Genomic DNA, 17062 nt, shown 5'->3' on the forward strand with positions numbered 1-17062 from the left:
TATCCAACTAAAAAGGCTTTCTACTCAGGACTTGCTCTCACATCAGGCAGGCTACACCGGAAGTCCAGCTTTGGACAGAACCAAGGTTGGTCTGGTTATAACTGAAATTCTGGCCATAGAGAAGAATAAAGCGTTGGGCAAAACAAAGATCGACCAAAGAGTTACATTAGGGAGAGTTCAGAAGGTCTTGAAATCTTAACTGCTTTTTAAAGGCTCGAAAAAATCAAACATTCAAGGAGAGAATAGGTAGGAGGCCTCCTCTAAGATGAATTCCAGGGTCTGGCATTGGGAGCCAAGACAACAGCAACCCAACACTTGTTGGGAATGCAATCAATCATGATGGAAAAAACGGTGAACTCATTTGAGGACCCTGTTACCTTACTCCCCAAAAGCCTTTTGCATACTGTGTGGCTAATCAAGCTATTTGAATGGAGCATCTCCTAACAGTTGAGCTCCTGTCGAGCACAATACTTATTATTAGAGCACCTGTCCTCAGCAATGAAGATTCTGTGCCTGAGCAATAAGCAATGGCCATATGAATGTATGTTCACTGAAATATACCGTTACTCTGGAGCCACAACTGTGTCTTCTAACTGAAAACAACCTCAAGTTGAAAATGTTCAAGCTTGCCCTTCCCTACCCCTGCTTCCCACAACCATCCCCAGAAGGCGTCACTCCCTGAAATCCAAAGTGGGATGTGTAGTCACTACTCTTGTTATACAACAGCATCTCCTCCATTTCTTGCTTGTTACATAATTTATTGAGTCACAAGCTAAAGCTTGAAGCAGGAGAGAAAGGATTGCAAAGTTTTTTTTCTTACTATCTGAAAGTTTAACGTGGATTATATTTGAACATGACTGCATTTTTAATATAATGCTACCCTTACTTGTCTTTTTTAAAAAACAAACCTTCAGACCCCTCTGAGGCATCTGCAAGCTTAAAATCATTACTTTTCTCAGCTAACATGCCTATATGATGGCATGAGGGTGGGTGGATAAATCTGCTTTCTTCCCAAGGTATTATATTTTGCAGTTAAATCTTATGATTCTTATTACTTTTAAATAGATTGAAAAGGCTTGTTCCTATATTTTAAAAATAGTTTGCTTTTCTTGTTTTGTTGAACTGATGCTGGGCTGGAAAGGGGAAATTATCCTGCAATTATCGTGATTTTTTTAATGTGGTGCTAGTAAATTTCCAAGATCCATTTGTTACTTAATTGTCTTTTTGGAGGATGAGTCTTTTTGGAGCATCATTGACAACCACAGCAGCTGTGATCACCTACTGTTTCGAAGCTAGCTTAAACTTAAAAAGGGACTGAATAAAAGAACAAATGGTTTTTGAACCATCCTTTCTGTACCACTACCTGCTTGGTGTTTGCAAGGCTCACTTACTCTCTTTACCACTATGTGTCTGTACATTGATCGTAGAAATGAGAAGGTTATATTAAATGACATAACAGACCAAAAGTTAAGAACTTTGAACTTGACCTGGTAATGTACAGTCAAACCTTGGCTGTCGAATGTAATCCGTTCCGGAAGCCCATTCAGCTTCCGAAACGTTTGACAACCAAGGCACAGCTTCCAATTGGTTGCAGGAGCTTCCTGCACTCAAGCGAAAGCCGGGTCAGACATTCGGCTTCCGAAAACCGGAGCATTTGCTTCTGGGTTTTCGGCGTTCAGGAGCCAAAACGTTCAAAAACAGAGCCATTCGGGAACAGAGGTTTGACTGTATTGGTATGCCAAAAAGAAGAAGAAGCAGCTTTTAAGCACCGGTGTTGTGTGTTGGCAGTAATCTTTCCCCACAAGGAGTTCAACCAATTTAATGTTTAAATCAGGCATAGATTTCTGTAATGCACAACTTTGATGTAGAGCAGTTAGCTACCATTACAGATGGCAACATCTGGAAATGTCATACTATGTTCTTAACAAAGAATCACATACCGTATTTTTTGCCCTATAGGACGCACTTTTTCCCCTCCAAAAATGAAGGGGAAATCTGTGTGCGTCTTATGGGGCGAATACAGGCTTTCGCTGAAGCTTGGAGAGGGAGAGGGGTCGGTGCGCACCGACCCCTCTCGCTCTCCAGGCTTCAGGAAGCTATCAACAAGCCTGGGGAGTTCCCGCAGGGCTCCCTAGGCTGCGGATAGCAGCCTGCTGCACGGAGCACGGGGCGCGCTGAAGCAGAGCGCCCCGCGCTTTGGGCAGACATTGGCCAGCCCCACAAGCTCGGGGGACAGCAGGGAGGCGCAGCGCCGCCATCCTGCTGTTCCCCGACCTGGTTTGGAGGCTGGGGCTGGGGAGAAGCACGCTTCTCCCCAGCGCCAGCCCCACAAGCTCGAGGGACAGCGGGGAGGCGGAGCGCCGCCATACCGCTGTTCCCCGACCTGGTTTGGTTTCCCCGACCTGGTTTGGGGGGGGGGGGATAAAGGGGGGGAATTCCTTTATTTCCCCTCCAAAAAACTAGGTGTGTCCTATGGGACGGAGCGTCCTATGGGACAAAAAATACGGTAATTCAGGGGTTGCCAGACTTTTGAGGCCCTGAGCACATTTACAAACCAGAAAAACTGTTGTAGGCACATCCTCCCCACACCCAAAATCACCCCTGCTCAAGAAGGCTTCTTTTCAAGTCTAATTTCAGCAGCAGGGACAGGACCCTGTGGCCACCAAGAAAGACCTCTGCAGACACATATGCAACAGCAGGCTCTACACTGCCTGCCCATAACATACAGAACCAGTTGCCAGTAGAACTTTGTACTGTCTGAAGTCTACCTGTAATACTACAATCTTTATTTCATCTAGTGGGTACGGAGTTACTTGAGAGATTCTTTATGTTACCTGCAATCAGTCTAAATAACTACCTGTAATCATTGATCAGAAAGGTAGAAAATGTATGGATGGCATGGAAAGTGGCATCTTGTTTTGAGTAGTTCTGCACTGCTGTTTCCTTCTTATGTGCCACAACTGTTCTCTTCCTTTGCCACAGGAGCACATGCCCACCTTTTTATTCAATGGCTATGAAGACCTGGACACTTTCAAGCTTCTAGAGGAAGAAGACTTGGATGAGCTCAACATACGGGACCCACAGCACAGAGCTGTTCTCCTGACAGCAGTTGAACTGCTACAGGAATATGATAGTGAGTTTGAATCTGTAATGCACAGCTAAGGATTTGTAACCACTTGGGGGTTGGGAAACTGTAACTGTAGTAATTCCAGTGGATTGGATCCAAAGAAAAGTATACACAACATGGCTTGTAGAAGTTCATGTCCCACCTCCTCTTTCCCCATCAACATCCACCCTTTGAAAAGGCTCTCCTTGCTTGAATGAGTTTGGCTGTAGCAGGGGGAACCGAGGGAAAAGGAAGGACCCTCCTCCCCAAGACAGGGAGAGGCAATTCTTCCTTCTGCCTCAGCCTTCCATGCCATAACCCAGCTGCCACCAGCCCAGTTACTACATGCTTTTTTCAGGATCCATCCCGTCTTCCAACTCTGAATTACAACATTTTAGCAAGACCAAATTGTAAGGGCAAGACATCTATGATAGTGATTTCATTTGTATAGTAATTTCATATTAGTAATGACTCATTATTTCCCTTCTAACTTTGCTAGCTATAATTTACATAGTTTATAATGAAAATGTGCATTAAGTCATCTAGAAATCTGGATTTCAATCGAAATATCAGAAACCACAAATTTCATTAGAAGGGTTTTGCAAATTACTGCTACTTTTTAACCTTTTCTAGCAGCAGCCAATGCACAGCAGGATTCTCCAACCTGGTATCTTCCAGAATTGTTGGACTGGGTGGATGAGAGTGGTGGAGATGCAGTCTAAAACATCTGCAGGGCACCAAGTTGGAGAACACTACACAAGAGGAAGCCTGATACCAGTTCAAGACAAAATAAGAAATGAGTTTGGGAGATCATGTAAATAACAGCTTTTTGTAAGAAAAAGTCAAGGTTGTATGGAGGTACTTGACAATATGGAAAGACCATTATGTTTACTAGGGAATAAGTGCCATTGAGGTCAGGTGAATTTCCATATAAACACAGGTGAAACTACTCATAACTAGATATGCTTACAAAGTTCTTCAAACTTAGGCTTGGGTATAAGCTGTGGGAGGCTTGTAAAGATCACCTATAATGAAGCTCTGAAATTATCCTCCAACTCAAAAAGATATCTTGGCTCTTCCCAACAGATTCCAAAGCATACTCCACCCAGCCTTACCTCTACAACTTCAGCAGAAGCAGCACATTTCTCTCCCCCCCGCCCTTTGTTTTCTGGATATGCTGTGTCAGGGTGTAAAGCCCAAAAAACTATATGGAATACAGTTCAAGGGTTGCTTGTGAATCCTGGATTTTATTTTGATTTAAATTTGAAAAAAGAATACCGAAAACATAATAAAACACGCACAACTGTTTTAGTCATATCTGCAGGTGCAGGTTAGGTCCATTACGGCCATGTGATCCGCTGCCTAGCACAGCAAGTTGCTGCAACTTTTCCCAGTAATCGACTCTCACCCCTACTCCCTTCTTCCACTATGTCCTCTCAGGGCAGCAGTACTCCTGCATTATCTGCTGCTGAAAACAACTCATGGCTCTTACTAAAAGATGTCTTTTTAGTATGCTGCTGGGTATTTTGGTAAGACATAAGTGAGGTTATTAGCACTGTTCTTTGTGTAAGTTATGCCTTCTTACTTCCTCTCTTTCCTTTCTCTACTCCAGGTAACAGTGACCAGTCAGGTTCTCAGGAGAAACTCCTCATAGATGGTCAGGGCTTAAGTGGATGTTCTCCCCGGGACTCAGGCTGCTATGAAAGCAGTGAAAACCTGGAGAATGGTAACAATCAATCTATATCCATATCAAAAAGCATGCCAAATTTGTTAGATTTTAAGGGGCCACAGGGCACTCTTGTGGCTGAGAAAAGCAATCATGCAAACTCTTTGGCTCTGCTTTTGCTCTCTATAATTTAACGGCGGACTTGTGTGTGGCCTAGTTTTCCCATCCCTACATACTTATTTAGTGAATCTTACATTGTCAGTCGAGGCACAGTTTCAAGGCAGTGAGCAAAACGTGCTTCCCTCCCAGCAGTGTTTTTCAGCATTATCTTTCATATTACTGCTTTTTCATGTCAAGAGAGAGAATAAAGAGCACTGCCTCCAGATCAGTGTGATGCCACACTCATTTTATTTGCTGGAGGACATTTACTTCTGTGATACAAAATAATAACAAGGGAGTGCTGTGAATGAGGAACTAGCTCACACACTTACAGGGACTGAAGAACGTTTATTATCAAAGATTCTATTTTTGTATTGATTGTCTGCCTTTGCTCATATACCTGTCTTAAGGCTAGATGTTAATTGCATTAACATTAAAGAGCGTTGGGGGGTCCTCAAACTGGGATTGGGACCAGGCCTTTACTACTCTCCCTCAATGCAGCAGTTCAGATTAAATCCCCCTCTCTACTTGAAGCTGCCATGAGCTCTCAGAAGAAAGCTGACATTGGGACCCATATAAGCTTCTCTCCAGTGGAGAATAGCAGCTAGAAGAGACACATTACACAAAAATATTCCCAGCCTCTGTAGTAAAGATTTATATAGAGTTACTTCTTTGCAGAAGGATAGCAGTGCTCCTTGCTCTCCTAGCATCCTGGTTCCCAAGTTGCTTATTTTTTCATTTCTTCCCAATCCATGTTACCAGATGATGACCAATTTTCACAATCTTTTCATGTCACTTCTGCTATAAGTTCAGGATGAAGTGTTTTCTGACTCCTGTGGATGTTATGTAAGGAGCGCAGGCATGGTGCACAGAAACAATGGTGATGGATATATTGGATCTTTGCAGCTGAATTGCTTGACATGATAAGCACTGCTTCTGAAGCAGTGCGAAGTAATATTGCGGGGGGGCTGCTTTGGAGTCTCTGACTCTTTTCTAAGGACTGCTGTACTCCTCAAGCAATGAGCAGACATTGGTGAACTCACATGCCATAAATACTAGGGTTTGCTTTAAATCTGGAGGAACCCTAACAAAATCCTGGACATCTTTCTGATATTAAAAGTTGATTTTCCCTCAACTGTGACATGTCCTTTGCCATGACCTTCTTGTAAAATCCATATTAGACACTTCCTTGTAAGCAGGTCTCACATGCAACAGCATACTTAAGTAAGCCCCATTTCTGAGTGGTGCCTTACTCAAGAGGCCAACTTATGTGGGGTTCCATGAGGCTGCCACGCAATATTGCAAATATGGACATGTAACACCAGAAAGGAATAACCCAGTTGATTTTGCCCTCAAACAAGTATCAATGCTTCTCCCATTCTCTGCTCTTTAATGCAAAAATTTTGTAATGAGCGCAGGCTTTTTCAATGAGAAAGGTGTTGGGAGCCTAGATTGAAAACTATTTTGGAAACCTTTGGAAACTTTGAAAGCAGCCATTTACTGCTAGGAAATATCATCCACTTTCTTCATCACCACCACCAGCTTCTAAAGCTTTCTGATTATTCTGTATAGCAAGAAAAAAACAAGGGAGATGCAGTGTTCTATTTTAGATTAAAGTTTTTCTTTCTTTCTGCCTGTGCTTTGAGACTTCTGAAGAGACATTGTGTTCTGCACTGAATGTGAATTCTATGCAGATTCAAAGCAGTCAACTGTGTATTATTCAGTGCCAAAGTTTAGCATTTTGAAGATAAAGCTCTAAATTGTACATGCATTGAATGAAACATCCATTCCTTTAAAAGAAGAACTTTAACTTTGTAGGGTAGTGTATTCTTACCTCTAGGGTCCTTGGGCTCCACAAGGTTCCCTCATTATAGGATTCATGTAGACAGACTTCAGATGATCCAGAAAAAACTATTTTCTGAACTGAAGTCACATGAATAAATGAACATGAAATGAAATAAATTATGACACAAGAAAATACTGTGCAAATAAAAAGCAGGTTTGTAGCCCATATTTTACTTTTGGGCTAAGAGACCTTATGGCTAATTCAGCACAGTAGAGTGGTTAGAGGTCAAGTTTGAGACAACATGGTTTATGTTTATTACTTGTGTTATCAGTGCTGCTTCCTTGACCAGTGACACATGTTGGTGTTATAAATAAGTTATAATACAGTGTGACATTGCATTTAATTTAAGCAAATGACAAGACAGCATACCACTATTGTTTGTTTAAAATATGTATGTCATTGATTTTCTATAAACCAGAGTCCTCATAACAAGTTGTCTTAACAAAGGATCACAGGACAGTGTAAACATCCCATGCTAGTCTTGGTTTGGTTTAGTTTTTATGTGTTTTTCTCATGAAGTTCTATTTTATTTGTACAGCAAAATCCAGTAGAAATGATATATTTAAACCTTTCTTTTGCACATTACTTCCACAAGTCATAAATATTTTTCCTCTTTTTGTTTCAGCTAAAACTCGAAAGCCTTGTCTCTTACCCTCAAAGTTGGCTTCTGAATACAGTTTTAAAGATTTCCACAGAAATCCACGGGCAAATTATCCAACCCTGCCCTTAACTAAATCAATAGATGTCCCCCAGCAAGGAGAGAAGACACAGTTCACTTGTACAAATCATGTTCTGAAAAGCTGCCTCAAGCCCCCAGCAGTCACCGTCCTCAAGAAGAACCGCAGAAGTTTACCAGTTGGTATCTGTCGGAGCTGTGAGACTCTAGAAGGCGCTCAGAAGGTTCACATGTGGCCAAGATCTCATTCTCTTGGTGACCTTCATGGAGAAGCTGGCCCCGACTCTGCAAAGAAGCTGGATGTTTTCCCTCAAGGCGCACTGGATTTAACAAACATGCCAACTGGCTCTGGAGGTATGCACATGGCAGAACAGTTGATGGCTGAGCAGAGCAAAGCAGGTGTTGATTCTCTTAAGGGGAAAGCAAAGGAACTGCACTTCTCTGCAACCATTCCTTCCAGTGGAACATTCCCACTGTTTCTGCCTCAGAATTGTGGAGTTCATTCATCTTCACTTTCACGTGGTGTAACTTGGACTACTTTTGAAAACTTCAAAAAGACCACACATGATCTTGGAAGGGCCAATCATTCTCCCTTCCCCAAGGAAGCTGATCAGAAGGGCACGGGTGAGACAAGAGCACAGCCAAAAACATCTTCACAGCCACCACCAGTCCCTGCCAAAAAAAGCAGAGAACGCCTTTCTAATGGACACTGTCACCTCCCCTCAGCCCTTTCTTGTCCAGATGTGCCATCCTTGCCAGCGAAAAAGAGCCTCCAGCCTGGCTCCTCTGATTCCAATGTACTGACTGTGTGTAGATCTCCTGGGCAGGAGCCCAGTAGTCCTTCAGGCGTACGACCGCCTTGGTTTTCAGATCTTCCAGAGACTGCTACTGTGCAGCAACATGTGCTAAAACTTGATCCTTTGTCAGTGAGAAAAATCTCTTCTAATAGAGGACTGGATCTGGAAATGTTGATAGAAAACAAGCTGCAATCTGAAGATATTGATCTCACAGAAGACCCATATTCTGACAAGGTACGGTGTGAGGAGGCTGAGAAATGTTTAATCTGTTCATATTTGCGTTGTTTTCCTTCCCCACTTGAGTGTTGGAGCTGTTCCTTAAAAATGGCCTTAAACTGGCAATTAAAATGAAAGATGGTCAGGGGTCCCTTTACCTTTACTATTAGGTCCAGTCGTGACCGACTCTGGGGTTGCGGTGCTCATCTCGCTTTATTGGCCGAGGGAGCCGCTGTACAGCTTCCGGGTCATGTGGCCAGCATGACTAAGCCGCTTCTGGTGAACCAGAGCAGCACACAGAAACGCCGTTTACCTTCCCACTGGAGGGGTACCTATTTATCTACTTGCACTTTGACGTGCTTTTGAACTGCTAGGTTGGCAGAAGCAGGGACCGAGCAACGGGAGCTCACCACGTTGCGGGTATTCGAACGCCGACCTTCTGATCAGCAAGTCCTAGGCTCTGTGGTTTAACCCACAGTGCCACCCGCGTCCCAGAATGAAAGATATACTAGACTAAACATTCTTAAAACTTTTCATACATTTCAGACACAGTGTGAAGCAATCTTAAATGGCTCCATGTGTATACAATGCAGATTTGGCATTCAACAATTCGCTTTTCATTTTAGGTGCTTGTTTCATCCATGTGGTGAGCCACTGCATGTAAAACAATTCAGTATTTGAAGTAGTCTCCCTATGGTGGTCATATGCACAGTGGCTCTTAGAGCTCTCAGCTCTGTAACATTATATAATAAATTACTGAATAATGTCAGTATTAATGTCAGTAGCATATAAAAAGCAGCCTCTGCCATGTGGCAACAAGGCCTGAAATGTTCATTTGTCCATTATTTGACTTGGGCACAGCCAAGCAAAAGTTAAGGATTTTTCAGTTGTATTAAATTTAGACTTAATAATGTAGAACTCAACAGGTCTTTTAAAGTGGTTGACTTCTGAGAGCACTTTTTCTGAGTTATCAGCCATAGTTCTCAAACAAAGAAGCATATCGAGTTATACTTTCCCAATGATTTTAATAAACCTTTATAAGGAATATATATTTGAGATTTAAGACTCACAACCTCCTCTCTACAAATTATTGAAGTAAATGAACAAATTTCATAAAGGTAATTTTCTGTGAAACTGAAGAAAGAACACACTTAAACCTATTGTAGTTTCTTAATGCAAAGGGGCCAACCATTTTGTTATTATTATGTGAAGAGACACATTGATTAACTTGAACCCCCCTGCCTTTATCACTCATCTCTGGCTGCAGCATGGCCGATGTGGGATTCCTGAACTTTTGGTACAAAGGTACTCTGAAGACTTAGAGCACGCTGTAAAGGATGTTGCTACAAACCTGGACCAGATCCGGGTGAAGCAGCTGAGGAAGCAACACCGCATGGCGGTAAGTCTACATTCAGTGATCAAGTTCCAAGGAATGGGAAATGAAAGCTAAACAGCATGGAGTTCTGGAGCTTTAGCACGTCTGATTGCAGGTTGGGGAAACTATTTGTGAATGATCTACATTTTAAAAGAAAAACAAATAAGATTCTATCCATAGCTTCTTAATTTTTCATATGCAAAGAATTTTTGATGCTGTTTCAATTGCTGATGAGACATTGCTGATTTTCTGCCAGTAAGAAAGGATTATATGAGTTAACACCACAAGTGATGGCCATGAAATATGGAAACCCAGAGGAACATTCAAGTTAAACAGTGTACGTTATAGTTGCTGCTGCTGCCAATGAAGCTGGATTTGTGAACTTGCATGATTTTGATTGAGGAAATCAATACTGAGGTAGCAGCAGAAAAGAAATTGGGCGGTGGGGAGGAAAGGAAATGTGTATTTTGAGTAGGCCTGGGCAATGTATCAAAACATCGCCCAGGACAGGTATGAGGGCCAGAGTGCAATGGCTACTTCACCTGGTGGTATATCACAGATGAAACAGCAGCCGCTCTGGCCCTCATAGCTCTAGGAGGTGGTATATTTAGACCACTCTGCTGAGGGGACGCAGCCATCCGTCCTCAGTGGAGCAGTTTAATGAAGCCACCCACCTCTGCCTCAGCCCCACACAGGCAAGCCACCTCTTTGGGAGAAAGAGGTAGCCCACCTCTGTCAGGCAGAGGCAGCCCTGCAAACAGAGCCTGACAGGCTCCATGCACTTGGCTATCGCTGCCTTTGCTGGGGGAGGGCAGTCATCCTGGGAGTAAAGATGCAGCACGCCTACTTGGGCGAAGGCAGCCATGCACCTTTGAGGAAGCCCTCACCCCCCCGCTCACCTCAGTAGCTTGTTCCCTCCACACCCAGTGGGAGGAACAAACTGCATTAGCCCTGTGAGGCACTGAGTGAAACCACCTCATCTCCCTTGGTTGCAATTCCAGCCCAGCTCCAATGCAGCTTGTTCCTCCCTCTGTTTCACCATTGTGTTATATCATCAGATCGCAGTGTTTGGCTGGTGATACATCGCAATGTTGAAAAGGTGACATTGCACAGCCCCAATTTTGAGGTGACTAAGCAAAATAGTATCTAGTAAATGGTACTGCTAAGCTAAAGGACTGCTTCGAAATGCCCATATATCTGCTTCACAATATAGCATTACAGATACCTCTTGGAAGTAAGCCCCATGTTATCGTTTTTTTAAAAAAAGAAAAAGTCAACCAGCTGGTTATATTGCGTTTTCTCTTGCTACAGATTCCAAGTGGAGGCCTCACTGAAATCTGTCGAAAACCTGTGTCCCCTGGCCATATCACTTCCATAGCCGACTGGCTGGTTTCTATTGGCCTTCCGATGTACTCAAGCTCCTTCATGGCTGCAGGAATTGATGACCTAAGCAAAGTGCCTTCTGTGTCAAAAACATCACTTCATGAGGCTGGCATCACAGAGGAGAGGCACATAAGCAAGCTTTTGGCAGCAGCAAGACTACTCAGTACCCTCAACCCAGAGACAATATAACACACTCTGAAACATAGCATCTGCCAGTTGGAAAAGCCAGAGTTTCCTACCATGTCAATTTCATCTTTAATTTCTCCAGAAAGCTCTTTGGCATCAGGCAATGGCGGTCTTTGGGAAGACGTTGAGGCCCTTGTGTTTCTCTGTCAACAATTCACAAAGGAGAATATAAGAAGTTGTTTTGAGAGGGAAACTGTGCTTGCCGATTACCCCTTAAAGAAAAGGCACAGTTATGTTAGTTTCTTAAAGACTGAGGCTGGCTTCGACCCATTTAAGAATATACATGTCCATTACAAAAAAGGGAACTTTACATCAACTTTTAAGCCCCAGGAACTTGGAGGAGTAGAGTTAGGTCTCTGTACTTTGGGGCTGCTCATTTGTTAAAGTGCAGCTCATTGATAAATCATGGATCTACAGTCCTAAGCAAACATAAACACCCCAGGGGGTGTTTTTACAAGTAAAAATCTTAAACATTACATCTCTTCATAGTAGCTTATGTTTATCCTTTTCATTCCACCAATTCGTTTTACATAAATAAATAAAACTCCTTCCTGTGTTTGGTGGATTTTTTTCAGGTTTCTGAGCCTCTAGGTAGGCCAAAGATCCTCAATGGATTTAGTTATTGTGGATCTCCTTTTATGCCAGTGCAATTTCCAAGACCAACTCAGAAAATTCCTTATTTGTATAGAATTAAAGTCATTTTTATAACTGCTTCTTTAGCACTCAGCTTTTTATTTGCCTTAAAATGCTTTTGAGCAGTTCACTTACAGCATTCATGTTTCAGAGGCATTTCGTTGTTGTCACTATTATTTGGCACCTGACAGGTTTGTGTCTTATAGCTGTTATTGTAACATCTGTTTTGTAAAGTTTTCTTTTTGAAGTCAGATTTTGGTTCTCAGGCTAACAACTTGTTTATGGCAGTTCGTATGCTGGTATTACTAAAAGGCTAAAAGATATTTTGCCTTGTGTATGTACATATATAATTATAAAAAAAGGTTTTTCATGTTACTTGCAATTTGGTGTACTGTATTATATTGTCAGTTGAAATGCCGCAGCTTTGACTTGGTATCCTGACCATATCAATGGAAAACATTGGTCTCTGAAAAACAAAAGGTTATCCAGGGAAGTAAATTAACTGATAAGAAAATTGTGTGTCTGACACAGTACAAGAACAAGAATCACATTCCATTGTATTGATGGGGAAAACAAACAAACTTTAAGCTGTCATTCTTGCAAAAAGTCAATATAATACCTCTATTATTGGGTGTTAAAATGACAATTAGAATAAAAGCTATCTGGTTGGCACTGTGAGAACAAGTTGCTAAACTAGATAAGTCTTTAGTCTGATCCAGCAGGGCTCTACTTAGGTTGACCTGGGATGCTGAAACAGCTTGTTCTTTCTTCACCATGTTCCTGTTTTCTAAAACTATTAAACAATGCAGTGTAGAATCTCTTACTCCCTTCTGTGAATATAGATGAAGTTTATTTTTGTACATGGCCAGACATTTTGTATACCAAATTAGCTCAGCTTGAGTTCTAATGTATCTAGATTATTCTTTAGTGTCCATTAACAAGCTAAAATTGTAGAGGCTTTTCAGGATAAATAACAGTGAGTAAACTGGAAGATGTAATAAGCTCAGCATGGAATTGGAAACTCAGATCTGGTTCAAAGCTGCTTTGTAATTTTACGCAAGTCTCATCACCTCTCTAACTCACTTGCTTTGTCCTGCCTATGAAAAGAAAGTAGTTTATACAACTTCTTAAAGCACATTCAACCTTAAGAGGAAAGTTGGGTCACAAAGGCACACAGCCTTCCCCAAAAGTGTTTTTGACTTGATGTGCTTTTTAACTTTTTGCAGTATTTTTTTAAAGCTAAAAGCAAAACATTATAAAGTAATTTAAACTGAGGTGTCCAAAGCTGCTCTGGATTTTCTTTCCTTTGATGAGACATAAGGAAGAGAGAAGCTTTAACAGGATGGCTGTAGAGAATGTGAGACAGTTGAATGTGGGGCTGGGGCTGAGGGAGGTTAGTAAGTAAACCCTTTAAATTGACAAAAGCAGTTGTTAAGGCTTTAATTCTAAATAAACTTGTTTAAAAGTGCATCCATTAAAGCACATGGATCGAGCTTCCAAAAGTGTTGAAGTGCACAAAAAGTTTCATTTTCTGAAAAGGTTTTCACTTTGGGCCTAATACCATGGGTCTGAAAGATACCAGCATAGGTTAGCTTCCACATGATGAGCACAAGCCAGTTGAAGTTAGCTCTTTGAAACTAGAGCATTTAAGCAATGAAAAGGGACTTCAGGGTGCTTCAATTTAACTGAATTATGTCCAGTATTTAAGCTTAGTATGCTGGGCTATGTAATATGGATACAGCTGTCCTCCCTGCAATCATGTTAATATGGACAATGTAGTTAAAAAGTACTGTAAATACTTCCAGTATCCATACACAGACAATGACACATTGCTTTCAGGTCCACATTCCATTTAAGTCGATTTATAGACTAAACCTGTGGATGTTAAAACAACCACAATACATTTTGAAGCAATAGGACTGCTTTTGCAATAGACTAATATGACCCTTTCTACCAGCATAGATATAAATATGGGCAAAATAGATCACATGGTGCATGAGAAGTGAGGATTGCTTCATATAAAGATGATTTAGCATAATTTGGGGAGACAGTAATAGTGAGGAGGAAGAATATGTTATCTCCAGAAAAGTGCCTTGCACCTGCAACTGTCTGTAGTGGCAAGTAATTGTGCACATTAAGCAGTCACTAAAGTCATTTCTCACATTACATGTCAGTTGATTCATGTGGACAAAGTAGAAACATTCCTTGGTGGCAACATGTATTGTCTGTCTCCAAGACTGTCATGTGCAATGCTAATTTCCAGACAACCATTTTTGGTAGGGGTATGCTTTACAATAATATTTTCACACAGTAAAAAACGTAACATAGCAAGTGGCCCCTTTGACTTCTGACTGTCAAGGACCTTAAAGGTAAAGGTACCCCTGACCATTAGGTTCAGTCACGGACGACTCTGGGGTTGTGGCGCTCATCTCGCTCTATAGGCCGAGGGAGCCGGCGTTTGTCCGCAGACAGCTTCCGGGTCATGTGGCCAGCTTGACTAAGCCGCTTCTGGCGAAGCGGAGCAGCACACAGAAACACCATTTACGTTCCCGCCAGAACGGTACCTATTTATCTACTTGCACTTGATGTGCCTTCGAACTGCTAGGTGGGCAGGAGCTGGGACCGAACAACGGGAGCTCACCCCGTCGCAGGGATTCAAACCGCCAACCTTCTGATTGGCAAGCCCTAGGCTCTGTGGTTTAGACCACAGTGCCACCCACGTCAAGGACCTTAGGACCCCCAAAATGTACCGCTTCCACCAAATCTGTTCAATGTATTCTAATGTGCACACAGCTGCCACACTTGAAAACAGTGTTCCATTTATTAAATGGAGAAAGTAGATCATGGACATTCATTTACATTTACAAATGTGTTACTGGAATAGAAGTTAATGAAGCAATGCACAAAGTACATCAGAGCACATGTGGTACACTGAATTTGGGTCATATGGTTGCAAATACATGTGGTATGACCAACAGGATTTTCATTTAGGTGTTAGGTTGTGTTTTAAAACAAATATTTAAAAAATGAGTACCTTGCAATATTTATCCTTCTGAATCGGGGGCACCTATGTGAGATGTGGCCTGCATCAGGTTTCCATCTCCTCCGCAGTTCCTCTGCACCCTCAACAGCAAGCTGCTGGTGGAGACTTTCCCTGCTGGAGCCTGTGAAAGGAAAGCATAGCCCTGAGAATTGTGTGAACAGAGGTATTAGTTGCATGGAAAAATGTGGGTGGGTTAGTTAGTGTGAATGGGGTGTCACCCCTCCATAAGCCCGGATGCAACCCCTGACCTCTGTCCCCTGACAGAATGCAGCCCTCACCTCAACTTAGGTTTTTTCTCCTTTTCTAGATACACCCTCAAAAGGCAATTGCTTTTTAAAAGAGCAAATTGAGCGAAGGAAAGAAGCCAACAACAACTGTTCTTTTAAACAACAAAAGCAATCTAGATTTGTTAGGCTACAGAAGCTGCCTTACTGGTTCAAACTTGAATGAAAGGAAAGGGAAAAACCAGTGTTCACTCTTATCGAAAGCATTGTATACATTAATATCCCTAAGCTACGTTAGGAATGAAACAATGATGATTGCTTAAACTGAATGACAAAGGGGTAGAACTTCTATGCCTGTTTACAAATCCAGTGCAAATTTTCCTGATTTTTAAAATATATACATTGCTTTTAAATATTTTTACAATTTGTTCATCCTTGAGTTAGACTTTTGCTTACAGATTATTTTAGTTTATTGTTGATTTAGCAGTTGACCATTTCAACAGTATATATATATTGATCCTGGAAAAGCCTTAAAAAGTTAGGTACCTCTTAAACATTACGTACAGCAATGAACTCACTGTAAACAATAGCATGTTATTTACCACCATCTCCTTACATGCAGGGTTCCAAGTAAATGTTGGATTGGAGACTGTCAAAATACACAAAGCCAGAAGCATGTGCCAATTCAATTCATCTCTAGACATACAGGGCCACTTAAGTCTCCATGTCATACTGTTTTAGTTGGCATCAAATCATAACGTTAGCAAGGTAAGGCCTGATGGTCTAAAGACTTGTAATTGTAAACCTGGCTTTGGTGCAAGTGGAAACTCTGGAAATAAGATCTGGAGCACAAATCCTTATTAAACCTTTTCACACAGATCTAAGTGCAGGAATAAAGGTCAATTCACCAAGTCATGGCTGTACATCTGTATTGTATTATTTTTAGTCTAAACGCATTGACTCCAAGCTAACTTTTACTCATACTCAAGACCTCTTTTTGGAAAATGAAAACTTTAAACAAGTTATGTAACAACTAACAAATGTTGCACTTTCTGTATATGAATCAATATTTAAATAACTTATTTTTCTCCATTTGCTGTTCTTAAATAATGTAAGTAGCTGTAATATACCAGTACCAATAAGTCTTTGCAGTTTGCTTCAACCTGAAAAAGCGGTGTATAATAAAAAATGAGAGAAAATGAGGAGGGGAAAAAAATCATACGAATTTGTAAATATTACTGTGCTCTGTTACATTTAGCAAAAAGAGGAAACAAAAGGAATTTTCTGTGTATGAAAACTTCTCTATAATTATGACTTATTGTTCATAGGAAAATAAATAAATTCTCTCAAGCTCATGTATCTTCTTTGTTAGTGTTAGTAATTTTTATTATAAAAGCTGAATTAGGGTCGGCAAGGTGCAAAGTTGCTTGGGAAAGGGTAGGGAAGCTGTTTCAACCCAAAGATCACATGCCCTCCTAACAAACCATTGAGGGAGCACGCTAGTGGTAGTTCCAGAAGGAAATAGTGGGTGGAGCAACAAATGTTAAGTTACTCACTCATTCCTCTCTGTCCACCATCCAGACAACAAAGAGGAATAGGAGGGTGCAAAGCAGCTCCAAGTGAGGGGAGTGGCCTTGGGAGATTTCCATGGACAGGTAAAGAGGAATGGAGGGCTTCATTGAGTTTTGGGGGCCAGAGTTTTCCTATCCGCACAATAGGGTTTAGCAAAGAGCATTGCTGAATCTGCAGAGG

The 17062-nt window shown here is 41.6% G+C and overlaps 1 protein-coding gene across 5 annotated transcripts in view; it reads left to right on the plus strand.

The window, feature by feature from the left end:
* Positions 1–16665, plus strand: part of SASH1 (SAM and SH3 domain containing 1) — a 530274-nt gene extending 513609 nt beyond the window's left edge. For all 5 annotated transcript variants that reach the window (XM_053382126.1, XM_053382128.1, XM_053382129.1 and 2 more), the window contains 5 exons: positions 2983–3133; positions 4719–4832; positions 7403–8484; positions 9734–9865; positions 11153–16665. In XM_053382126.1, coding sequence (XP_053238101.1) covers positions 2983–3133; positions 4719–4832; positions 7403–8484; positions 9734–9865; positions 11153–11413 — 1740 coding nt within the window. In that variant the 3' untranslated portion in view covers positions 11414–16665. The remainder of the gene's footprint in view (positions 1–2982; positions 3134–4718; positions 4833–7402; positions 8485–9733; positions 9866–11152) is intronic.
* The last annotated feature ends 397 nt before the right edge of the window (positions 16666–17062 follow it).

Source organism: Podarcis raffonei, chromosome 3, assembly GCF_027172205.1.
Source record: "Podarcis raffonei isolate rPodRaf1 chromosome 3, rPodRaf1.pri, whole genome shotgun sequence".
Lineage (NCBI taxonomy): Eukaryota > Metazoa > Chordata > Lepidosauria > Squamata > Lacertidae > Podarcis > Podarcis raffonei.